The 27,159-nt window shown below is 41.2% G+C and overlaps 1 protein-coding gene across 3 annotated transcripts in view; it reads right to left on the minus strand.

Annotated features, from left to right (window-relative positions):
* Positions 1-27,159, minus strand: part of sema5a (sema domain, seven thrombospondin repeats (type 1 and type 1-like), transmembrane domain (TM) and short cytoplasmic domain, (semaphorin) 5A) — a 156,596-nt gene that overhangs the window by 67,851 nt on the left and 61,586 nt on the right. For all 3 annotated transcript variants that reach the window (XR_014875996.1, XM_085172123.1, XM_085172121.1), the window contains exons 5-10: positions 20,192-20,254; positions 17,428-17,526; positions 12,717-12,930; positions 11,148-11,433; positions 8,679-8,814; positions 2,994-3,198 (exon numbers count right to left, since the gene is read on the minus strand). Coding sequence is in view for 2 of the 3 variants with exons in the window: in XM_085172123.1 (XP_085028249.1) it covers positions 2,994-3,198; positions 8,679-8,814; positions 11,148-11,433; positions 12,717-12,930; positions 17,428-17,526; positions 20,192-20,254 (1,003 nt within the window). In the remaining variant the exon portion in view is untranslated. The remainder of the gene's footprint in view (positions 1-2,993; positions 3,199-8,678; positions 8,815-11,147; positions 11,434-12,716; positions 12,931-17,427; positions 17,527-20,191; positions 20,255-27,159) is intronic.

The raw sequence follows: 27,159 nt of genomic DNA on the forward strand, positions 1-27,159 counted from the left end.
GGGATGCAGAAGTTAGGTTTTGCCCCCAGCACTAAGGGCAAGGAAGCAATTAGTTCTGAAAGTAGCAAGAAGTGTAGAATCCCAGTAAGGCTACATTACTTTGGTATTTGGGAGTTGGCTTGCTTGCTTGTTTTGGATGCCAGATATTAGACCACTCTGCCTGTAGTCCATAAATATACGGGTCTTAGAGTTACTACCTTTGCAGAGACATTAAAGGGATGGAGTTCTGGGTTGGAACCAGAAACATGAGCTGAATTTAGTTGATTAGTTAGGGCGTAGCTCCATAGTGCAGTTTATGGATTAGCAAGCAAACAATCCACTGTTTTTTTCTCTGGAAGGAGAAACAAACTCTTTCTGGGTTACATCAGGAAGGGTTTAAAAATCTACCAAATTAAACATACTGGGCTACTACTTGCTGTGGAGACCCCGTGTGAATAAGGGAGCAGCAAAAAGTAGCTTACATAGAGAGCTTTAATTGTGCTAATTGTGGCTAACATTAAGGTAGCTATTGATAGCTAGCTAATCTAGCTAGCTAGCTAATAGATAGCTACTCACTCATATTGTACTGTATAAATCAATCAATCAAAACTTTATTTTCAAAGTACTTCTCATACAATAAAGATGCAACTGATTTCTGTACACATTAAAAGGAGAAAATAAACAAAAATACACAGCTGGACACAAACACCTTTTTCACACATCCCTCTCATCATCCCTCTGTCCCTACAACCCCACCTAGATATCGACACCCACCTGACAGATAAAAAAAGATGTAAGGTAACTATAAAGGAAACTAAAGTGAACAAATACATACACGAATATAATAAAAGAGGATTAACCATGTAAAGGAAATTTTTCAATGAACATGCCATTAAATATATGAAAAATAAAATAAGTTTTAAAAGTCTCAGCAGGCCAGCAGTCATTAGGTAGACTGATCCACAAGTGTGGCACATAATAACACATATGGCATAAGACAAAAAAGTATTAATTAGTAGTATCACCATTTATCATCCTTCATCTTATACTATTTATGATGTGTAGGCAGCTACTATATGTGCATAGGTGTTATTCTTACCCCGTACTTTCAAATTAGTTTTTAAAAATGTTTTCTATTTTTAAATCCAAGATTATTTTATTGTGCACACGTGTTTTAGAAAAATGTTGTGACTGTATGTTGAAGTTTAATAAAAATACAGTGCAACGATTTCAGATCATTCGATTCTTATTTAATCAAAATCATTAACTTCTTATTTGCTCGAAGTTAAATCATAGCAGATAAATTATAATAGATAATTATAGCATTATCTGTTTAATCAAAGATTAATGTAATCCTACTTCTATTTTTGTGCTGTTGCAAATGTAGCTTATATTAGTCATAATATATGTATATGTCTTACTTCTGATATGCATCCGTGTGGGGACGTCTAAGGTCACAGTTACTGTATCTAATTACTTTTGCAAATGACAAATTAGCTAAAGTTTTAATCATTAATGCCTTATGAGTAAGAAAAGCATTGTTTTTTTTCTTAAAGGATTTACCTGGTTAAAAGTTTAGCACTGCGGTAAACAATGAATTTAAAAGTCTTTTGCTTTTAACTGAATTCTGTTCACGTTAATGGAAAGAAAATAAATACTGCTTCGGGGCAGGAACTCCTAACGAGGGCTGAAAAACAAGGTGACTGCTTGCCACATGTTCAAATTGAAACCCCCCACACCTTCACATCTTTGGACCCCTAGTTGTAGCTAGCAGCTTTTTCACAATGGCCCCAATCAGTGTTGTGTGTTTAGGCGTTAATAATGGCATGTGATTAGGTACAGTATGTGTGCTACGCAGTGGCCTTGGCAGCATTTCAGATGTTTTCATTAGCGTCTGGTTAGTGTCTAGGGAACTTGCAGTGTGGGCAACTCTGGTCGAATGCTACATTGATCACAACCCCATGCAAACAATGAGAGGGGAGTTTTTGAGGGAGATGCCAAGCACGGAGGAAGCGAACTGGAACAGGTTGTGTGTGTGTTTGTGTGTGTGTGTGTTTTCGTGTGTGTGTAAGTAAGAGGGAGAAAAAGAGCTTGTATGCTTGTATATGAGATATCCAAAAATAACACTGACGCTACAACAGGAAGATCATGTTGACATTTCCCAGTGGGCTTATGGTACATTAGCACAGTGAAGTGGGTCACTACATTCAAATTCTGCTCAGTACACCTGTTCATAATCCACATATCTGTGTTATATCATAATAAAGACACCCTGGTGCCTATCTGGTGTCTTGCTGATACCGTTTCCCCCACCTTGCCAAGTCTAACATCACATATTGTCACGCCATTATGATCAAACAGTGGACTGATAAGGAGACGGCACCACGCACGTCAGACTGGGTAACCGTGCAATGGCTGAATGTGTGTGTGTTATTAATTATCCATCTGTCTGCTTTTGATGCATCGCTGTCTGTTGTTTCATGGTATTTATGATCTCTTCATGAGGGATTGCATGGGAGTGACATGTGGTGAGCCTGCCTGCATAATAGTTTATGTTGCGTCAGTGCATATGGAGAACATATGGAGGTAAAAAAGTGATTTAAACCCATGTCAAAGACAGAGCTTTGGCGTCTACATGATAATCATACTGATAGATTGGTTTCATTTGTCTTCACACAGCCCCCTATTTTTCTCGTACAGAGTGCACTTCAATTATGAGAGTATAATTTTAAGTATTTTACTGTGACAACCAATATTCATGGCTGTCGAAGTAACAATTAAAGCTAACATTTGAAAAATAATGACCCTTTTTTTATGAATTAAGACAAACTTAGCTCTAATTTTGCCCACTTTAAATAAATAACATGTTTATGTAGGATACTATTCCATATAACAAGAAGCTAATAGAGAAAATTTATTTTTAGACGCTTTAATATGTCACACATTGACATCAGAAGGTCCAAAACTCAATGTGCACGAAAAAGAAATATGTAGATTTAATCTTAAAGACCTACCTGTGGCCAAATATATAATGTGGAACAGTGTGTCTTTCCCCTGCACCACATCCACTGCCACATGAGTGAAGCGGACGTTGTCCTCCATGAAGTAGGGCACAGGAACCACAGGTTGGATCACCTCATGCATCAGTAAAAACTTCTGCGCATCCTGCAAGTTTCTTTGAGTCAGGTTCACGTAAGCGCCGGAGTCGATGGTGCCGCACTGTGGGGAAGGTAGGGGAGTCGGAAAGGGAGAAAAAAAAAAAGGTTTGACTGATTTCATTAATAAAAGCCTCTGGGATGGCAAGTTAATAAGCTTAAGCTTTTTATTCAGAAGTACCACCAGAGATGGAAAAGGGAGGGATTGAATGATTAAACGAACAAGGCTTGAAAGTCAATTGCTGAGTTGTTGCACTGGTTTTCTATCCTCACAACCTCAAGACTTTGTAGTCAATACACCGAGGCTGATAGAAGGAGTCTGAATGTGATGTTTGACTGAGCAAGTAGTTATCTCTTTCATTAGATTCTTCTCCTCATATGCATATATATTGCTGGTGAGCTTTATTGGTACCCCATAACAGTGTGTCTTGATTTTGTCATTCTTTACCTCAAAAGTATCTTCTTAAATCAGTTTTCAGGTCTTCATTATTGCTACTCTGAAAATAAAGCATGCAACAATATCATTCAACCAAAGAACTCCCACCCTGCACTCAAAATGGCTTGCACCCACGATTTTTGGACTGTAAAAATCTGCAGTCAAAACAACAGAAGTGTCTCACAGAAATGAGTGAATTCCATTGTTACAGATAAATTTGATTTTATCAGGCATTGTTTACTTGGAGTTCTCAAGTCCCGGTAGAGACCTGCGACTGAAGCAGAGTCAGTGCTGCGGCGCTGGCTTATAATAAGAAATATCTGCTATGTAACATATTTCCCAGAGTCTATTACTAAAAAAAAACCCAGTTCAATAAAGTGAACTCTCTCCAAATGGGATTTTAAAGACGGAAATATTAAGGAGTCAAGAGGAGTATGGTTTCCTTTTTCACGTTAGAGGACATTGTAAAACCCAAGTGTGTTCATTTTTAAAACCGTATTGTTAACTGAATCTTTTTATTGGATGTTACTAAAAAGATTTTTAGGAATTTGAAACGTCGTTTTCCAAATTCAGTATAGTTCCAGCGATCACTATCACAGTGCACTACTATTGTAAAAAAGAACAAAACACTTTGCAACTTTCTGTGTAACGTGATCACTGAGATTTTAAACAAACTGTAAAGTCTATCTACAGTTAGGTCCATAAATATTTGGGAAGAGACTTTTTCTTTCTACTTTTAGTTCTGTACATTACCACAATGGATTTTAAATGAAACAACTCAGATGCAGTTGAAGTGCAGACTTAAAGCTGTCTTTTTTTTTTAAAATAAAAAGATTGTATAAAAATGTGAGGAACTAAAGCATTTTTAACACAATACCTTCATACCAGGGGCTCTAAAGTAATTGTACATATTAAATAAGTGCAAATAAAATGTTTATTTTTAATGGTTTTGCTGACAATGACAGCCTGAAGTCTTGAGCTCATGGACATCACCAGATGCTGGGTTTCCTCCTTTTTATGCTCTGCCAGGCCTTTACTGCAGTGGCTTTCAGTTGCTCTGTGTTTGTGGGCCTTTCTGTCCAAAGTTTAGTCTTCAACAAGTGAAATGCATGCTCAGCTGGGTTAAGATCAGGGGACTGACTTGGCCATTCAAAAATATTCAATTTCTTTGCTTTAATAAACACCTGAGTTGCTTTGACTGTATGTTTTGGGTCATTGTCCGTCTGTATTTTGGAACACCGCCCAATTAATTTGACTTCATTTAGCTGGATTAGAGCAGACAATACGTGTCTGAACACCTCAGAGTTTATTTGGCTGCTTCTGTCCTGTGTCACATCATCAATAAACACTAGTGTCCCAGTGCCACTGGCAGCCATGCACGCCCAAGCCATCACACTGCCTCTGATGTGATGTACTTTGGATCATGAGCTGTTCCACGCCTTTTCCATACTTTTATGTTGACATCACTCTGGTAGAGGTTGATCGTGGTTTCATTTGTCCAAAGAATGTTTTTCCAGACTTGTGTTGGCTTTTTTTAGATGGTTTCCAGTAAAGTACAATCTAGCCTTTCTATTCTTTAGGCTTATGAGTGGCTTGCACCTTACAGTGAACCCTCTGTATTTACTTTCATGCAGTTGTCTCTTTATGGTAGACTTGGATATCGATGCGTCTACATCCTGGAGAGTGTTGTTCACTCTTTGTGAAAAGGTCTCTTATCATCAAGGAAGCTGAGAGTCTACACATTATCTCCATGTCCATTATATACCTATAATTGGAATATGTTTCAGTAAACAGGTAAAAACAGTGTCCAAATATATATGGACCTAACTGTACTTCTTAAAGGTAAATAAACAATTTGAAAACACATTGGATTACCTGAAAGCTATACACTGAAAACCTGGCTGTGCGAGGCACTTGGTATTCACAGGATGATCCTCATGCTTTTTAAAGTGGAAATGTAGATCCTTTTCTCCACCAAGCTGAAAGGGACAAGGTGAGGCATAAAGCCATTTCTGCTGAGGGAGAGCTGGATGAGTAAAGCTAACCATGCATGTCCTCTTCAGTAAAAGAGGTCCCAGGCTGGGGTCAGGATCGTGGATTGAGGCCCAGTTCACAAAGAATAGTCCTATACTAACTAATAAAGCAGAGAAAAGCAAAATAAGCTTTGCTCTGCACTTGCATCAGCCCAAATGACTGTTTTGTACATAGGATCATGTTTGCTCCAGGATAACTATACACACTCACTTCTTACTTGGTCGAAAATGGACCTTGGGTGGTAATTAGTTCCTGCTGACTAGCTACAGTATGAACATGACAGAGACTTTATAGAGATCAATCCTCGGCCTTCCAAGGGCTGACAGATGAGAATCGTAGAGGGCTTCCCCACGCTGGTGAATGGATCAGTGCCCTCGCCACATCAGGAAATGGGAAATTAAAGCCCTGAAGGACAAGCAGGAGCAACACTGAGTGTGCCCATGTGCCAGACTGCCTAAAATGAACTTCCTGCTTGTGCCAAAAATGTACTGCATGTCTATGCCATGCAGCCTGAATAGCGATGCACACGTAAGGCTTCCTTTTGTGGTTTGTCCTTGCATTGTGTGCGTGTCTCTGAATCCCAGAGTGTCGGTGTGACTATATTTCTGCCACAGTGAGACAAAGTCAGACACTGACCAGTGAGGGTCTATGACATCTGTGAATGAACCGTGAGATGGATGTTGTGATTTCCTCAGTACAGTCAAGGTGAGGGACACAGCCGTTATTTGGCTGACGACCCATCCGACATCAGCTGTCTCGTGCATCACCAGTGGACTGCGCTCTGGCAGGATGATAAGTGCCACTCAGAAATTCATCCAGGTGGGTCGGTCTGATAGCATGCTATTCCACTCTTTTCCCCCTAACCTTCCAGGTTATTCAGTATTTTAAAAACAATGTGGGTTAGAACTAAATCTGGTTATTTTATTGGTCAGTTTTATGATTATATATAATATCCAAAGGAAGGCAAAGAAAACTGACACTTTTGTTTTCCTGACATCTAAATATAAACCATAATAAGGACATTCATATTTGGGTTTGAGTTGAACTTTAAAGTTTATTTTCAGACATTAGCAATGAATGTGTTTTTACTGTTAGTAATTACAGAGTGACAGAAAACCTATACAACTCATAGAAGGCATTAGCTCCTAATGTACAGCAAACATGACTCATCGCCTGAATAAACTCTCCAGAATCAATCCGCGTGGTTCAAATAAATGGGGGGCTTTTCTTTGCAGACAGACAGGGAATTAAGCTCTCAATCAATGACCAGTATGTGTGTGTTGAGTGATGAGCTCGCAGTCATAATTATCTCTATTTGGCAGCAATCTATAACCCTTTATTTTTGAGGGCGTATTTGTGTACGGTAGACATGTACGTGGCCAGTGGCTTTCATGGCTGCAAGTTTCCTGTAGGTGTTTGTTTGTGCATTCACTCGTGTGTGTGTGTGTGTGTTTGTGTGTAGGTGTGCTTGTAGAAAGGCCTGAAAAAAAAAGGACAGGCTATAAATCCTGTGCTCGTAAATCTAATCCTCCAACATTGACAAATGCTTGATGAAGATGTCACTGAAACCTAGATAAAGTGCGCATCGGTCCGGTGGTGAGGAGCAGCCATTGTGCCCGAGCTTAAGTGGAAAGATGAGATGGAAGAGGAAGAAGCCGTATAAAAGTCTATAGTGCATAGAACCCCCCCACCGATGATGTACCTACATGTACAAGGTGCTGAAGAGGATACATCTGTGACCAGATAAGGAGCACTGGTTTTCTTGATGGTGCTGATGTGCAGAAATGTGAATACGTGGTGATAGTGACAGCTTACAAATTCATATGTATGTGCATGTTTTTCTTTTAGAATACTATCACACCCAACATTTTTCTCTATGTGCATTTCAGCCACTTTTTCCGCAGATAATAGGAGGCATCGTGAATACTCATGTATCTGTTGGTGGGAAAACGGTTGAGGGCCATGATGTGTGGAAACGAGGGGTTTGCTCACCACTGGTAGCCATGCCTCAGAGGGATTTGAATCCCTAACGGAGAGCTGCGAGGATTAGCTCATTTGCTATCTGCTAAGCCTGCAACAACTGAGAGCCACTTCTTCTGCTAATAAAGCATTCCCGCTATGCCATCAGTATGGAGGAGTGCTTCAAATCAGAATAAGGTGCTTGGTTTGCCTCTGCGGGTTTTAGGATGGAGCATAAACATAAAGTGCCACTTGTGCAAAACACGGACAGTTTATTAGGAGGCCCACAGTTCACAGAACGAGGCTATGAGACATCTTCAAGGAATGATTGTGCCATTGTAAAAATCACTGGATTTTATAACGAGCGGTCGTAATGTGTGTGCTCATGAGCAGAGGAGAGAGGTGACTGAAAGAGAGAGAAAATTAATGAGAGTGAAGAGCTTCCTGGGACTCTGACCAAGGCCGATCAAAGCAAGCACACATTTATTTATCAGCATACACAAGCAGCATGCACACTAAATGCATATATTTCCTTGGGCGTGCTCCCAGCTGTACTGTATGACTGATTTGATTGTGTGTTGAGTCTAAATGAACCCTAGCTTAAAAAAAAGAGATCAGTCACGATCACAGAAGGGCAGCTAGATCTGAACTTTACCTCACATACATCCTTTAAAAAGCTGCCCTATCACATTTTTTTTAACTATGCTAGCAGCATGGAGGAATGCATCACTGGTCTTTAATTTTGGCCTTGACAAGCATTCATTTTTGTGCAGGCATCAAACCTCAGAGCATAAATCTGATCGACTCTATCTGTAACATTTAGGTGGAGTTTGAAAGCTCTGGATTGGGATGACTTCTGAAGTAATTAGCATTCTCATTAGCAAAATAGCGTTAGCATGCTAGTGAGTTTGGTTACCAGGCTTAACCTGGGTTCTCTGAATAGTGAGTGAGGTCTATTTCCAGAGTCCAGAGGGTGAGCATCCATTGCACAGTCAATAACTGTAACACTTTTGGCTTAGTCCAACAGAGCTGAGAGCATTATTGGGACTAAATTAAACATACTTTTTAAGCATTTGTGGTTTGTTTGTGAAATAAACAGACTATAGTTTCATTACCTGAAAGTCTGGGTTGGGGTTTGGGTAGGGCAGCCAGGCCGACCTTGAGTTCTCCTGATACTTGAAGGGCCCGTTGAAAGCCTGAGATATGGCACTGAGATTGAAGGCACACACTGCAGAGGCAGCAATGCTGTTTCTGAATGTCAGGAAGATAAAAAAAAAGGCAGGAAGAATCCAACAGAGGGTGATGAGAGAATGGAAAGGATGAATGTCGAGACAGAGAGAAACAGAAGTAAGTGTTAGAATAACCAAAATCAAAAAAGGGGCACTATACTGCAAGCAGAAATCTGTTCAGCATTTCTTGGTATTTGTACAGCTGACCTCTTTATGTCTGCACTGCTCACAAACAACACAAATCAAACACTGACAGACGCAGACGCCGGGGTAAGTGATGGTCATTATTGGAATATAAATCCAGCAATGGGACACAATTAAGCTGTTCGCCTTGTCTGATTAACTGTACAGATCTCATGCTTGAAATACAGCTTTGACTTTTTAAGCTGTCAGTTTCAACAAGTACCGGTCTCCTCCCTCGGACGAGAAAGTAAAGAATGAGAGTATTAACTCTCAACTCAAACAGTGAGAGTTGGGCGGTGTGAATTATAATCCAGTGCAGCTGTTCATTAAACTCTGTGCCTGCAGGGGGAAATGTTTCCAATACCCTTCAAAAGACTTCTTTTCAGCAATGTGAAGGTACTGACCATACAGAATTGATTACTCAGCTTTTAATAATGGCCTCTGTGTGCACGTGTGGGCGCACAGGTGTGTTTGTGTGTATGAGCGAGGTAGGAGGAAGAAAGAAAGATGGCGAGACAAAAAGAGGGAAAAGGTTTTGATGTTTACGACAACAAAAAAATAATACTTTTCATTATACTCCCATATACCTAATACAGTGTGGCGCAAGATGATAAGCTTCTTTTGTGGGGAATAAATGGGAGATAGCTGCTGCAATTTGCAGCCCTCTTTGTAGATAACTTGGGCTATGAGGATGAACATTTCTAGACAATAATATGGTTACACAGCACTCAATTATATACACTCACTGCATAAAATATAACAAAGATATGTCCTGTTTTGTCCTCTATTATATTGTAAGATCTTTACCTTAAAATTTAAAATACCTTGACTTGTGACTTTTGCTGTGAACCAGCTATATGTATAACCCAATTTAATAGCATGTTCATACAGAATTCACCATTTAAAGTGAACTTATATTAATGTGAAAAACATGAAAACAAAAAAATATAATTTTTAAAAGAATAACCAAATGAATGCTGAATAAACAACTGAATTATTCTGAGTAGTCATGATGTCAAAGACCAAGGAAAATAAATTAAAATGAACAATTCGTGAATGATTTGAAACAAACAAACAAACAAATTTGAAGAAACATTTTTAAGATAACTTTTCTAGGTTTCTGATTTTTCTTTTTTGCTGGAAAATTCAGTCTGGCACTAGAAGTGGTTCTCAAATCAAGTCGTTCCAGACTTTCCCTTGCTTTTTTGAGTGTATACTTAAAATGTGTTTTGTTGGCAACACACAGCAAAAAGTTTAGTAAGTCAGTACCCGATCCACACACAGAAACCTGAACTTTTTAAAAAACTTGTACAACAATATATGCACTTTTTTTTAATCACAGCTACAGATTTTTAAAAATCATTTTCTTGCTGCTGTCCGATGAAAATCACTGAACTATTGTTACTTGGCATCGGTATCAGTGTGTAAAGTAACGCACATGTTACATTTTACTTGTTTCTACAAAGAACTCTTCTTTCATCTGACTTCGATGGCAGTGATCCTCCACTGCGTGCGTGCCAGCATTTTTGTTTCTTATATGCAAAATGTTATCAATTAAAGCCAAACTTAAAGGTTTAAAAAAATATGTTGAATTTTACTGTATTCACTAAACTAAGACTATCCCTTCATCCATACATCCATTCTCTTCCGCCTTATCCTTATTAGAGCAGCAGAGAGTTGGAGCCTATCCCAGCGGGCATAGGGTGAGGGTACACCATGGGCAGGTCGTGAGTCTGTCACAGGTCGAATACTGAGACCGGCAATCACTTATGCACATACCTATGGACAGTTCAGAATCACCAAACTTTATGCATGTCTTTGGACTCTGCAAGGCAGCCAAGTTGCCCTGAGGGAAGCCACAGAGGTATAGGTACTACCATGTCACCATTTTAAGGTACTGCAATCTCAATATAGACGTAACAGACTTTTATTGTGAAAGGAAAGGACAGGAAGAGGCCTTTTGGCGTGTTTCTGGTATGGATTAGGCAGTAACAATGGGAAACCCAGGTTCTTAGCAGGATGAGGATGCCTAGTCAGGTAGCTAGCATTAGCCACATGATACTTGCCACGTGAGATCAGAAAGCTTGAGGTGTAGCAACAGTAGCTAAATTATCTGGGCTTTGCTAATTTTCTGTGGATGAAACAATAAATATTACGTTTCATGTCACTCACACATTAGTAGTAAAAATGCCATAGAGCAGCTCCAGCTCAGGCAAGTAGAAAGTTCCCTGCAGCTCGTTGTAGTTGAAGGGGATTTCTCCTGGTCTGGAGCAGTTCAACCTGGCCTTCATGAAGGTTGTCCACGTGTCCTCCAGGAGGAAGCGGCCACCGATGTCGTTCTTACACACCCGCCCGGCGCGGGAAAACACCGTCCGACCACAGTCGTGCTCCACTGCATTTTCCCGGAAGAAGAAGTATGTGAAGTTGCCAATATCGTAGGATGAGACAAAATTCGGCTCTGTCGAGGCAAAGAGAGGAGGGGAATGAACGGGAGGTGGCATGTCAGAAAGAGAAAGAAGACATAGAAAGAAAAATTGAAGGATGCCAAAAGAAAGATAAAGTGCAGAGAAAAGGAGAAAAAATACAGAAAGAAAACTATTTAAGGTTGTGGGAGTAAGACGGAGTGGGAGAGTGAACGAGGTATGTGCTATGACTGATTGACTCGCAGTGTGTGCGAGCACTCAGCCCACACAACAGCAGGTGATCAGGATTAATAACTACAGGCTATGTTATTAATGGCGTTGTGTTGTAATAAGAAAACTCATTTTTCACTCCCCAAACCTAAAGGTTAGGATGAGAAATGACCAAAACAGGTGTAGCGTAATAGCTTCACCCTATCTGAAACACACGACCTCCGCGACACTGTCACGACTACAGCGTTCATCTTTATGTATGACATTATTGGATTTAAACCGCACACTTTATTCTCACTGACAGTGATTTAATTCAGGTTTAAATGAAAGTTACCCCCTCCACAGCACCTCCTCGTTTCAACTCTTTTCTCCTCTGCACCTTTGGAGGGCAGTGTGGAAAAAAAATCAATTCGCCATAAAATTAGTTATTAAACCGTCTCTCAGAAGGTTGCTGCCAAGCAATGTATGTGGTAGTTTTTAATTTATTTTTTCAATTTAACTTAAATGTGAATCAGATAAAAGTCACTTGCTGACAAGATAGTGATTGACCTGCTCCTCTGTAGGCTGGACACCTTAAGCGCTCTGAAGTCGCCCAATCTGCACTGAGGAGGTCTCTGCTTGAAGTCAGCCTGAACGTTCAGGGGGAAAAGACATTGATTTTTTTTTTTTTTTGTTGGATGAATTCACAATTTTATGCCCCTCTTAGATGGTAAATATAAAGATTTTCTAGTTGCTTAGTAACTTAAGAATTAATTGTTTTGAAACGCAGCAGAACAATTATGAGAGGAGGATCTTCTTTTCTTAGTGTTCGCCAAAACAGCATTGTGCAGCAGATTTAAGGTGGAAGATAATCTTTCAACAGAGACAGATTCCAACTCCCATGCTACATAAGCATCTGCCAAGCTCAAGCATCGTCGAAGTCACAAACTGAATCCCCGGCAGCTGCAGTGCTAATGTTCGATAGCTGCGCGGGGATAAAGCAGAAAAGAAAGCAAATCCTCCTATGGTGTTTCTCTCTATTCGAAATGGCCATTTATCTTTATGTAACAACTTTTTACATAGATTTGCATAAAATGTAGTATTCATTTGAACTTTGGCAGCTCCCCACCATTGAGCCACTTGGAGTTGTACTGGGCAGTGCGCAGCGGTGGCAAGCCGCCCAGGCTGCGGTAAATGGCGGGGTCTCGCCCAGAGAAGTCCATGGCAGTGGCGGCGTACAGCTCCCCGCTGGAGGTGATGAGGGCGGTGGAGTTGTGGAGGGGATTGTAGGGACACCGAGCCATTCCGCTAATCTGATCGTGGATCTCTGTCAGATTAGTCAACTGCAACACAGAGAGAGAAGACAATGAAGGCGAGGAGTCTAAAGAGGAAACAAACAGTGAGTGGTTGGAAGCAGACGCTCCATACGTACTACTAAAAGAAGCTTATTTTGATTGTTAGCATGAGTATCCCATGAGTTAAGCCAAAGCAATGAAAAGAAACACTCGTGGGAATAAGAGTTGTTTTCTTCACACAAATGATTATTTTTGAAAATCTGCATAAAAATATAGGACATAGTATCAAAGGGCAGCATTAAAATTCAAACTGGAGGAGTCTGGTAATGTTTTGTTTGTTCCTGCCAATATGCAAATGCTACAGACTGAAAAAAATGGAAAAAAATACTTCCTCTCATTATGTTTTGTTTGGTTTACGTCTACTGAGAAACACACACATAGATCTATTCGAGCAAAACCTTCAGGAGCAGCAAGAACACATTTAGAATCATTAGCAACGTAAAACACAGCAACACAGCAGCTGTTTCAAGTCCAACATTAAGAAACCACCTGTTATAAAACTGATAAAATTCCTAAACAGGCTTCTTAAATCAAGTTACTCTTGGCTGCATTGTTTAGTTGGTTTGGTTTCTGATGTCTCTACAGGACAAGCAGCTGTCTTTCTGGCTGTAGCGCTATTATACCACAACTTTAAGAAGCCCTTCTGAGCTCAAAAAGAGGCTTGATGTGAGATGCAGTCTTCTGTTGCATATTGCCTTTGAATATGAAGCCAAATCCAACTCCCCGCTTTTTAAAAATACTTTACAGCATGACCTCGGCTTAGCACTGACACACTGCTCTGGTTGCTCCTTCAAAAAAAGGAGAAGCATAGGCCATAGCTTAGAGACGCAGCCTTGAATACCAAAAAAGTAGTAATGCAATTTTTAAATCCAAGATGTAATTATATTTTATGGTGCAAAAGTAAACATAGTATACGGGGATTAGTTCATGGTTCGTGCTCCCATCCGAGTTCATCTGAGTTCTGATGGGGGACAAAAAATGCATGACGCAAAATGACTGCACTAATCTCGGGTTTAGAAATGCACAAAGGATAATTAAAATTATTCTATTTGCAATTACTTTTCTATCAATCAGCCTCGTTCCACATTTATGACTCTATCCACTCCAAGTGACAGTGCAAAGTCTCAAACGCTTCAAATGCTCCCCTTGCTTTTCACACGTTTTCATCAATCTGTGCATTCCTTCCCTTATTCCATAACGAGCCAGCCGACTTCTGCGGCCAATTTCCCGGAGCTGGTCAATTTGGATCAAGATTTCTTTTCATTCCTGCCACCCCTGTTCCGCCCAAACCACAACAGACAGAGCGGCCCTGTCTAATCTCTGCCAGGCCGAGATGAAAGCCTGCTATTGACTGGACTCGTTCTGTGGGTTGGAATAGTCATTCTGAGGTCAATCGGGCCATTTAGAAAACCAAGAGCAGCAGTGATAAATAGAACGCAGTGCATCCGTCGCATTTTGAGGAAGTGAAGTGACAGTTGTCTCTATGGCGGACCCGGCAGCTGCGAGAACAGGGCGCTGAAGTGACTCTGAATGCTCCTGATAGAGACGATGCAGAAAGAGACAGCTCACAGTGGAAGACAGATCACTGCGAGTGCCAGCGGGATGCTGTGTATGGTGCTACTGAGAAGCCGTTGAGAGAATTTTAAACTACCCACTATAGCAAGAAGTCTAGCCGCAAGCCCTATGTCTGATCCAAGATGCGCTAGTGGACAGAGTTGTCAACGGTAATCCTCGAAGAGACACGGGGAATATCACTGTATATGACACATCCAGTGCCTATCTGTCAAGTAAGCATGAACAGAAGGCGAAGCTCCTTCTCATCCTGTGCTGCAGCATGAGTTATAGTGTATAATCGAATCTATTCCCAACTAGGACCACTATAACAACGTAAAATAGAGACATAAATCAAGAGAGAAAGTCAGTCAAAAAACTCAAATGGTTAACAGCATTTAATCATCCGTCTCCCAGCGCTTATTAAACCATTAATATTCTCCTCATTGTCTGTTTATCACCACAGCTGATAGTAAATCTGTCCGAGCGTGATTCCGTCGCCGTTGCTGTTCCCAACTCGTGTTTCACATTAACGGACGTTCAGTGGGTAAATATGACAGCGCCTGATGAAATACTGCTATAATAATGCCATGGCATTTCAACTATATGTATTTTCACAGCGGTAAACAGTCATTACGAGCCAGTGACCTTTGGATTCAGTGCTTTCGGACAAAAACAAATGTCATCATAATAGTAAGCTCCTGCCACCTCCTCCTCTAAACGCACAACAGAACGAGAGCTAGATATCTATGCTATGGCCTTATTGCTGTTCTAAGGTAAGAACATAACATCAGTGAGCATTTGTCACCACCACCAACAAAAAAGAGGTTCTCAGCTGACACGTCAGTTACCAAGAAACATGGTTATTAGTGCTGCTTTTATAATAAAAGTGAAAGGGCTGCAGCCACTCGCAAACCGGTGGTTACTTCACGAGAAAAATATTGGGTTGCTCTACTGTGTCAAGAGCCTGCTGAAACACAATAGCAACTCAAAATGAAAAGTCCAGCTAAACATTCTTTAAAACACGGGATTAAGAGCTGCAGGGAATTTGAGTTAGGAGGAGAGAGAGAGGAGCGAAAACCTTGCGTCACGCTAGAAAGAAATATAGAAGACGAAAAGACAATGTGATGTGCTAGAAAGGTGCAAAGTAATTGCCGTGACTCATGAAGAAGGACAAAGCAGAACAGATGAGACAGGGAGTCTGTTTACTTGCAGGCCAGCACCATGATTTTCAGGAGTAATGAGCTTAAGGCAATGTTTTGATTACGATGCTTAACAAGTCTGAGGTAACACGACATCCAAAATAAGAGAGCTTAATAAGATTTATTTTGTAATTAGTCTACATCCCAGAGTGCAAAACAGGAGGCAAGAAAAGCCAGAGGAGCTTGTACAGAGAATCCTGTGATATTAAGATCTCAATCATACCTTGATTAAATGTGTTTATCAACCTTGACCTTTCTTTCTGACGACATCCACCGATCAATCAGTCTTAATATTTGGAATATTTGCAGGCTTATTAAAAAATAACGACTTTCAGGGATGCTCGAGAGAACAACTAAACTGGCAACTCGAAACTCAACAGGAAAGTGAGACATACATACTCACAAATATAATTGTACTGACAATGATGCTTCGTCAAGACCCCTTGGTATCACATTTTAACAAACCCAATATCCCTTTTTAGTATGATTTTTCAAAATGCAGGCTAGCCTAGTACCTAAAGACGGGGTATATAAAAAGGATAGACAAAGATTTCCATAAGCAGGCTGGAGGAGTAATAAAAACCCAAGACATTCATCTAGAAGAGTCTTTGGCTTGCTTACCAAAGCCAAGATCTAACCAAGGCATCTTATTGGACCACTAAGACCTCCTTCTTTTAACCACCATCCAATCCACAGGCAGGAACTACGTTGGATCTACATTGTCACTTTTACCTATGAACCCATGAGCTGTGGGGAGTAACTGAAAGAACAAGATCGTGAACACAAGCGGTGGCTTCCTCCAAAGGCTGGCTAGACTCAGTCTTAAACTTAAGGAAAGGAGAAAAGTGACATTCAAAATGCAAAATGAAAATCCTTCAGATTACATCTCTCAGCTAACTTGGCAACACATTGCTATTGCTTTGTAAGAGCTGGAGGAGATGACTGGGGAGAAGGAAGACTAGTCATCTCTGGTTAGACTGCTGCTCCCCTTGAACCCAGCAGAAAATGGATGGATGGATGGATGGATGGATGGATGGATGAATGGATGGATGGATGCATGAATGAATGGATGGATGGATGGATGATGGATGAATGGATGGATGGATGGATGGATGGATGGATGGATGGATGGATGGATGATGGATGGATGGATGGATGGATGGATGGATGATGGATGAGTGGATGGATGGATGGATGAATGGGTGGATGAATGGATGGATGGATGGATGGATGGATGGATGCATGAATGGATGGATGGATGCATGAATGGATGGATGGATGAATGGATGGATGGATGGATGGATGAATGGGTGGATGAATGGATGGATGGATGGATGGATGAATGGATGGATGGATGGACTGCTAGCTTATTGAACAACAGGCCTCTGATGTTATTGCATGAAGACGTAGCAACACTGCAAAGACTACATTTTATTGCACATGAATTAATCTTTTCTTTTGCAGGTGCATGTATGTGTTATGTCGTAATACTCACTACCAGTGTAATATAACACTGAAAAAATAGGTAACGAGCAAAAATACTAGCAGACTATCACTCTTGAAGGATTAACGTAATATATTAATAATATAACAACTTCCCTTGAATTAACACTATCAGGGATATAGTAGATATAAATGATATAAGTGATATAAATGATAAGACTGTGTGAAAGTTAAGGTCAAAATAATGCAGCGTTGTAGAAGCCAAGACAAATTCTGGCATTGTTCATACCGTTCGGTTGGTGCAGATGGGGGTGAAGGCATTGGTTCCACATGTAAACAGCCTGTTCCCATTTACCAGTAGCACCCTGATGTAGTTCTGGCACTCCTCCTGTGGAAACACACCAGCAAACACACATATCGGAGTTAGCAGTTAGCAGAAGTGCCATTATCTATCCACTGACAAGCAACAGCATCAGGCAGAGACAAAATTACACTTTATGCCAATAAATGAGAAAAACACCTGCAACCACAGGAGGCCTACTCTGAAACGTGGGCAAGCTAGACAGAGTCAAATCAAGGCTAATGCCCACATGGCTTAGCCAAGTCACATCTTAATTCAACAGGGGCTGGATTTGGAGAGGGATCTGAATAAAGTGAAGAACAGATAAATGTAACGGCTGTGGGAGAGTGCCACTCAGGATTGGTTTAGAAAATAGCTTTATCTCTGTTGATTGGTCAAAAAGTGAAATATAAAGTGTAGACTCTCATACACTCTATTTAATCATCACTCTTTTAGCCAGCTCTCTACATTAATCAATTCAAACTATTTTCCCCTAAATTATGGTGAAGTACATGTTCACAGCTCCTTTCTTGGCTCAGTCCTCCTCTGAGGTTTTGGCCCGGGTTTCTAGCAAAACCACTCAGCACTTGGTTAAAAGCGCACAAATAAAGTGGGACCGACGGAGTGAGTGATTGATTGAAAGAATGATTGTCGCTGAAAGTCATGAACTCTGAATATAACGGTCCGGCTTCCACAAAGCCTTTCTGGCAATTTCCATCAGCAGGAGTCATTTTGTAGTAAATGTTACAGCAGGAGTCAGTATTCATGTCAGAGAGCGGCATTTGTTTTTGTCCTAGGACAAGGTAATAAACTCATAGGGTCTCCTCCATCTGAAAGGGGCCATGGCTGGGTTGGTGAGGCCCCTCATAGAAATTTAAAACCTTATAAATCTGCTATTGTCTGAGCCACTTGAAGTGCCCAGGGCAACCCTAACTCCCCCTCTCGAGGGTCTGATTTAGGAGTGGAGGGCATCACAGCGAGGATGGAAGGAAGGAGGGTAAGGACTTTTATTTCCCCCTATCAAGATGAAGGCTGACTCGTAAAACAACTGGTTTCCTGGTGCTAAGCACGGCCAAAGTATGTGTGTATGTGTTTATTCGCGTGTACGAGCAGTCATGCCTAATGTCATGCGTGCCTATATATCTGTGCTGTTTGTGCAGCTTGTTACGCACTGTATACCCGCATGCGCGCGTGTGGGTGGAGGAACAGGCGTGGGTTGTGAAGGGGCCTGTATAATTCAATCCTTCGCTGCAGTGTGTTTCTAGAGTAAATACCAGCATATTTAATATTTGCCCAGCCTCACAGTTTTGACTTGTTTATGAAAACTTCCTGACAAATGTTCTGCGTCCATACTGTAATACAGAGACTGCTGCGCTTGGCTCTCACATTATAAAACAAAACAGAAGCAGCAATCAAGTCCTGTCAAGTCAATTTAAGTCTCCTTTCTTTTCCCAGCTGGAATAAATCAAATACACAAAAGAAGAGCGGATGCGTGCATTAAGAAAAAACCCCCCAAACAATCACTTGTAAATTCACTCAAAGCACAGGGACGGTGTCTGTGTAATAGCTTAAGCGATGGTATATTGCTCCGCATTGAGCTAGGTAATAAACCATCGAAAGCCCTGTCAGCTGCCGGAGAATAAAGTCTTTTAATGCTATTCTTAGTGTACATCACAGGAGCTGATCCTCAGAAGGGAACAGTGAGCAAAACAATTCAGCCTTGCCAAACAGCAGTGACTCTCAAGGACTGAGGTAGCTTTGGTCTGTAATTCACAACAGCTATCTTATGCTGGCCAGCCAGTGCATGCCTATTATGGGTCCCTAACCACCTTTCACAGGAGGATAAATACACAGTAGTGCGCGCAAACACACACACAGATCAGGGCTGGGCAGTTCACCTACAAGTCAAGTTTAGCCGCTAAACCATCTGTTTTGTAGGGGAATATGCCAGCTAACCACGTACAAAAACATACACTGCACAGAATGAAACAATAGGAACTCCCTTTGAACAAGATCCATAAATAGGGGCTAAGGTGTGGTGGGAAGGTCTTTACTTCACATTAAGTTGATTTGAATTGTCTTTGAGGTATATCCCATATACAAAGCAGGGATTCCCCATGTGTCCATATGTTAAAGCCACATTAAAAGCCTCGCGTTGCTTTCAAGCCTCATTATGTTTCATCATAATTTTTTCCTTTGTGTTCTTTGAAACCGATCAACTGTTTCTGTAAAGACAAAAAGGCTGGTAGATCCATGATTAGTGTCTTTAGAAGATTTCTTTCCTTTTTTTTTTTTTTAGCTTTCAAGTCAAAGCTATTATACAGCACTGATGTGCTGGTGGGAACATCTGGGCACTTCATTTCCTCCAGTGAACAGCATTCATTCAGGTGTTATTTTTGTAGATCACCAAACCGGCAAGAAAAGGGTTGAGGAAACATGAAAGCTGCGGGGTTGTAATTTAGAAAGTCTTTCAGCAAATGCTGAAGGATTGCATTTTCGTTCGTAATCGACTATCTTTTTGTTACTCTAACAAAACATTGTGGGGAATTCCATGAATTTTCACATTAATATCAGTTCTGGTGCACAAACGTGTGCAAGAAAACAACCGTAAGTAGCAAGCGAGACAAGTTCACTGAAAAATACACTGAAACTTCAATTTAGTGACAAGTGTCCGATAAAGCACAATTACAGTTCAGCCATCGCCTCAACTCACCTCAGACTTTCCACGGCTGAAGCAGGCTCCCTTGGTGAATTCATCGCAGTGCCACTCAGCCTCCTGCAGAGAAAAAGAAAAGCTGTGTAAGGCTACCAATAAACCATCAAGTAGTAGCAAACACTGGGTGCCATGTCATCATCATGAAGCACTTTGAAAAGCACTCACTGAGCCCAAACAAAACAATGCCCAGCTCTAAGCCATGGGCATGATTCCCACCTTTTTGAAGTCAGTTTGATGTTTGTTGACTAGCTCGGCAATACAAATGCCACAGAAGACAGGAAAACACATTTAGAAAATCAAATAGAAAAGCATACAGCATACAGCATACAGCGATCGACTTGGGTGAGGAGGGAAGGATTCAAACAGAGGTGAAAATTAATTTGACATCACATTTTCACTGTACTCTCAGAGGCACACACACGTTCTCGCACGCTCTTACGCCACACACAAGCGCGTTTATAAGCCCTGTTAAATACAGACATGGAATCCAATTAAGGTGGATAGCAAACAGAGACCCCCAAAAAATGAGACGCAAGAGCGTGCAAGCCGAATGTCAATTTGATTTATGTGTGAGGGAAAAGGAGGGATCTTAAGACATAACAGGCGAGTCCCTAGAGTAGGGTGTCAACGTGATTTACATGTGAAGGAGAAACAGAGGGACGCCTCTGACATTTTAAGGCAGCAGGAGGAAGAATAAGAAGATAAAGCCGACTTTTTCTCCTCCAAGGGTGAAGACACCAACGTGCTCCACTTTCTACCTTTTAATTTCCTCGTAACCCCTGGGGAAGGGGGCTTCCTCATTGATAAAAATTCTCTATTCATGAAATGCCTGCTGGCCTTGGGAGGGCAGTAGGCCACTAAGACTCTCGCACTTGTGACAGGCAGAATTAGCCACCACTGCCACGAGCTCTGCATGACTGGCAGAGACACGAATACTTAAAAGAAAAATTGGCTGGTGAAATAATACGCTTAACGGCGAGTCACAAAAAGTTTCCAAAAGTGAGACTATTTAACTTCCTTTTTTTTTTTGTTGTTGCCCACAGCAGTACAACTTTCCTGCAGTAATAACCTGGAAAGTAGCCAGAGGTACAGTACTTCTCTCTGTGGGAATATAGTAAATATCGCTAACTGACAGAGAATATTAGATTTCACCTTGGTATCAGGACTGTTTTATGCCAGGACAAGAGGGGGAACGAAAGCTGAACACCCCTTAGCATTTAGTAGAACTTTTATTTCTTCTTTAGAAGGCGGTAGAAGTTTATGCTGCGTTTTATGACAAGAGCTTTTGTTTTCTGCTTCAGTGACCTTTGGGAGGCATAGAAACACCTAAATGTGTACACAGTTCAGTAACAGGGAGGAGGGGCTTAAAGAAAGGAAAGTGCTCAGCGTGTGGAGGATAAGATATGGGACATTAATGGACGCTGGCTTCTCTCTGTCTCTTGTGTGTCACTTCCATTCCAGGCCAAAGCTGGCTATTCTGGGGCTGTGCATCCATCCACTACACAAACCACACACATCAGCACAAACAGCACAGCCTGCACACACAGCACCACTGCCAGTCCCAGCTGAATTCAATGTGGGTGCTGAAAGCGCTGAGAGCGCTTTAGCTAATCGCATGGGGGGTAAAGAAAAAACGTTAATGGCCTGAAACCTTACTCACAAGCTTTCAGTGTAAAAAAAAAAATCAGTCATGGTATGAGGCTAAATTACAACTTGAAATCACATTAGTGGGAGCAAAGTGTTTCTTTTTGTCATCACGGGTCAATCATGTGATTTAACGTCATTCGGAGTGGTGCAAAATGTATTTTCAGAATAATACATATTCTCATTTCATATTTAAGACATCAACTTTACAGCTACTGAAGTAGGTGATGTCCACGAGCAAGTTAAGTGGCGATATGCTGACATCACAGACTGCTAACTCCACCTAATCCAGGCTCAAATGGTCCAGAATGGAGAACAGAATCACAGCCGAGCTAAGCAAGCGCCAGTGTCATTAAGAAACATTAAAAGCTCATTAGAATGCTATTGTTCAGCCCCTGTGCCTCCAAGATGAATCTGTCTTAAACTGAAATATGTCTGGAATGTGCTGTCATTAAGTAATAATAATTCTTGGCTTTATCAGAGGAAGCTGCTTCACACAAGTCTTTTCTGTGCCTTTGTCACCTAGAGGGAACTAGAATAAAGACATAGAGGGGAAGCAAAGAAGATAAGACAGAAAGAGATTGTCATGATCCTGGGCCATGTTGGCCAAGCATTCTTAGTTTTCATGTATTTTTGTATTTTGTTCTTTATTTAGGCCACTGTTCCAGGGTTGCTCTGTTAAGCTGTTCCTTATTTGATTTCCCCTTGTGACTTTTACCCCCTGTGTGCCCCTCTGTGTATCTGTGAGCCCTCGTCTCCCCTCCTTGTGTTTCATTCAATGTTTTCCCCAGCCTGTTACGTCTCTCTCTCCTCCTGTCTGAACCTCTGTGTACTTCCTGTTTTACTTTGACAGTCTCTCGTCAGTATGCGTCATGTTGTGTTCACTCCTGCGCTGTCTCGTTACGATTATCTGTGTCAGCTGTGTTCCCCGTGTGCTCCCACTTCCCTCGTTAACCTTCTGTGTATTTAGGTCCGTGTTCTCCCTCATGCTGTGTGATTCTCTCTGTGTTTCCCGGTGAGCGTTATGTTTAGTTTTTCCCAGTTTAGTTTTGTATTACTTGTGATCTGCTTTTCATGCAATAAAGCTGTGCTTTTGAGTTTATCCCCCGTGAGTTTGCGTTTGGGTCTAATTCCTGCCTGCCACGCAGCCGAAATCATGACAGAGGGTCAGGATTAAATTTAGAGACACAAAAAGCTGGTGATTTAGCCCAAAACGGAAAATACACCATATGGGACTGAAGGCATTTGGTATTTCAAGGCAATGTGACACATGTGAGAATAGCAGATCAGAGTTGCAAACGCCACTTCTGAAGTAAAAAAACAAAGAAGTGAAAGCAAGAAAGAAATGCAACCACCTGAGGTAGACTCCTTTTTTTTTTTTTTTTTTTCTTTTTTGTGTCCCGTTTGGATCTTTAGCCATCAGAATTGTTGTCTTAAGGCCAAGAAAGATGCCAAGCGGATTTATTTTACCAAGTGGATCATCATGGCCTTGCCATATTGGTCCATTTGATTGACCTTTATTATAATTATGAATTTATTTTATTTTTGGTTGCTACAAATGGGACAGACATGACTGGAGGATAGGACAGGGAGAAAGAATGAAAGAAAGAGAGGGAGAGAATGAAAACCACCTGAGGTAGACTCCTAATGCATAAACTAGAGTGCAGAGTAGGGGTGCGCATTTAATTTTCCCCAAAGTGCCACTTGAGAAACAGGGACCCTGGAGGAGGGCTGTACCAATAAGTTGAACTCAATTCTGCACAATATTTCTTTTATTTCTTTCAGAAACCTATCGATTTAATACAGATAAGAGTAGATATTACAATTCGGCAATGGAAATTTGCAATAGGCGCGGAATATTTAATTAGCATTCCCATGTTGTCCCATTTCAGCTCCAGGCTATGCAAGCATAAAGTTACCTCAATAAACACGTAGTCCCTTTCACTGAGTGCATTGCTGCCAGCCCCTCTGGAATCTCAAACTCTTACGTTATTTCATGTAAAAAGATAAGCAACACTCACAACTCTCATAAAGCGCTATGGACTAACAATCAAAACCGCACACACACACACCAGTAATAAATTAAAAAAGAAATAAACAAGCAGTTTCCTTTAAAATGTGTATCTTTTTTTTTTCTTTTTGCCTGTCCCGTTTGGCTCTTTTGCCAACAGAATTATTGTCTAAAGGCGAAGAAAGATGCCCAACGGATTTACTTTACCAAATGGACCATCCCAGCCTTGCCGTAATGGTCTATTTGATTTACCTTTTATTGTTTATTTTATTATTTTTATTTTCACTTGCTAGATATGGGACAGACTTGAATGAGGAAAAGAAAAGGGAGAAAGAAAGAGGGGGAAAAAAACAGCAGAGAAGAGGGACGGGGATAAAGGGCAAAAAACAAAAACCTGACCGAGCCCCAGGCCGAGAGGTCGAGGGCACCCCACCCTCGAAGTGGCCCGAGTGAGCCCCAGGCTCCAGGCCCCGTTAAGCAGCCACCAAGGAGTGAGCCGGAGTGTACCTGGATGCCCATCCCCGGACACAAAGACCCACCAACGCACTGATGTCTGAGGGCATCTGCCACCGGCAGGGGAAGTGGTGGGGGGAGATAAGCCTCCATACCTTAGAGGGCCTGAGATGTCCCTAGAGAGGTGGCGTCTGATACCCAACCTGACATATAGACACAGACATACAGGCACACACAGATACAAACATCCATTCCCACCCTCATGCTCTCATATGCAATTACTCAACACTCACCCAACGTGGAGACAGACATAAAGAGACACCGTACACACAATCACACTCCCCAAGCGTACTCTAAGCCCCGGGTCTAGGTACCCTTGCCCCTGGAGGGGAAAAAATGTGTATCTGATTTCCCACAAAATTGCAAAAACCAGCGAGCAATTCTCTGATAGGGAGTTAATCAATGAATGCTTTGTGTCTAAAATGTGACTGTATAATTCGTATTTTATTGCACCTAAGATTAAAAATAAACAAACCAATACACAACAACAGTGTTGGAGGCTGAGTGGATGGAATCAACCAGATAATACACACATATCTGGAAATGTAGAAAAATTCACATTTTCTGAGTCTAAATTCGCCCAGAACTTGCCTTGTTTTGTATCTTGGATACTTGAAAGGTGCTGTACATGTAAAGCACCGTTACTTGGCTAAAATTCTCCTTTCTGCAGCAAAGATCACCAAAAACTGGATTAAGACAAAGGCACCAGGAAAGAAGCAGTGGGTAGGACATTATGGAGATGGAGAACTTTACATGATGTATACTTAGTTGTAGTGCTGGGTTTTCAAAGGAAAGAAAATCTAAATAACCCCTCCATCATTGGTCATTCTTAGTTAACAGTATATATTTTGATGGGTATTATAGAAGGTCTTTTTTAAGATATGCGCCCTCCCTATACAGCAAAAATAAAACTAATAAGCCTAACAGCCAGAAAGGAGTTCACAGTGTTTATGACATCCAGGCAGAATGCAGCAAGATACTGGAGAGATACTGTCAGCACAGAAAAGACAGGCCACATTAATCATGAAATGTTTATTATGTTTTCATCTGGTCCAATTTGTGTCGTTGGTGGGTGAGAAACAGCCGAACTGCTCAACTGATCATTTGGTGGTCGGGGGATCATTTGCTCCGCTTTCCTTTCTGTAAAAGTCATCGCACACCACTGACTCAGACCAATAATTATTTTAGAATATCAGTGAAAAAGTTAATTATATTGTACTTTTTATTTGTATAGACACAACAGGAGGCCAAACAAGAGGTCTTGAACGCACACGCTGCCAAATAGCTCAGCTGTAAAGAGAAGCTTGTGCTTATTGTCAACAGGTCTAAACACAGCTGTTTGGAACCAGCATGAGTCACTGCAGTACTAGCTCAAGTTAGCTTGACAGATCTATAGCTGCTGGAAATTTTAGCGGGCCGCTCAATATTTACTCTTTTCTTTTCTAAGTATTTTCTAATTTCTGAATTTTCTAAATGGAAACATTTTCTGGATAATTTGTATGACTGCGCCTGTTTGTTGTCACATTTTATTTATTTTAAGCATCACTGCTACCATCTAGTGCTCAGCGAGAGCTTGATGGGCAGTTTTATTTTTAACCAAAGTGGCTAAAAAATAGGAAAATTAAAATAGACTGGAATAGTATGTTAAGTAACATAAAATGTGATTACGATGCAGAAATTCAGTAAGGCAGAGAGAATTTACCACAGTCATTTGTTGCTTCAGGGAAGAAATGAAAGCAGCGGAGAAGAATTTTTTTTTTCCTCGCATCCACCCTCTATCCTGCCCCCTGTAATGAGTGCAGTCCTTAGAGATGAACCATTGTGCCCAAGCCTCTCGCCAGCCCTCACACTGAGGGGCTATTGTTAGGTGTGGTGGGTGCAGGAGAGATACAAAGGGGGAGAGTAGGCAGGGAGGGAGGAGGACAACGACAGAGGAAAGGACAGAAAAGGGAAAATAAGGGACAAATAGACAGGGGGGGGAACAACAAAGCGAAAACAGAGTCCAACTTAGGAGTCAGCCAGAACAAGGCAGACTGTGTGGGCTGAGTGAGGTAGTCAGTGAGATGGAGGAGGGAGTGAGGAGCTGAATTCCAAAACAGCAGTTTCCAGACATGATATTGAATATATTTTGCATAAAGAGGGTCCAGAGAACACACTCGCTGCTGACAGCTGTCTAGCTTTGTGAAATGACTAGCTATGCACCTCATTACAAGGGGACGGCGGGTTGAGAGTAAGAGCTGGACAAATCCTGTGGGGGGAAATCTAATCTGGCTTATGAATATCTGATATTACCTTCTGATGTGCTGCCACAGTATTTACTATTCACACTGATGTCTGCTGATGTAAGCTGCTGAAAGATTTACACGCGAAATTGGTCTTGATGTCATGCCTTTGCCAACGTGTAGGTCCGTGTCTCTACTCATATCATCGTGACACTTTAAACGGATGAGTCCGTGTAGAAGAGACCCCCTGCTACTGTCTGCCTTTTACAATATACTCACAACTATTATGGTTGAACATGCCGTCGCGTCCATAATATCACTGTACGTGTCTGCATCTCCAGTTCCAATCGTGCATTTTGGTCTATGCATTTAAACGGCCAAGTTAGCGTTCAGCTCAGTGAATTGGAAATGCTTCCAGAGCTATGAAGGACAGTTGCTGTTAGCTACTGATTAGCAGGGCTAATTGTTTGGCTGATGCAGTGTAATTACAAGAGACAAGGCCGTGATATATTAGACACGCAAAAGTGGAAAAAGTCCTTCTTTTAAAAAAAATTTAAAAAGAGGGGGACGGGGTG

Source organism: Neolamprologus multifasciatus, chromosome 9, assembly GCF_963576455.1.
Source record: "Neolamprologus multifasciatus chromosome 9, fNeoMul1.2, whole genome shotgun sequence".
Taxonomy (NCBI): Eukaryota; Metazoa; Chordata; class Actinopteri; order Cichliformes; family Cichlidae; genus Neolamprologus; species Neolamprologus multifasciatus.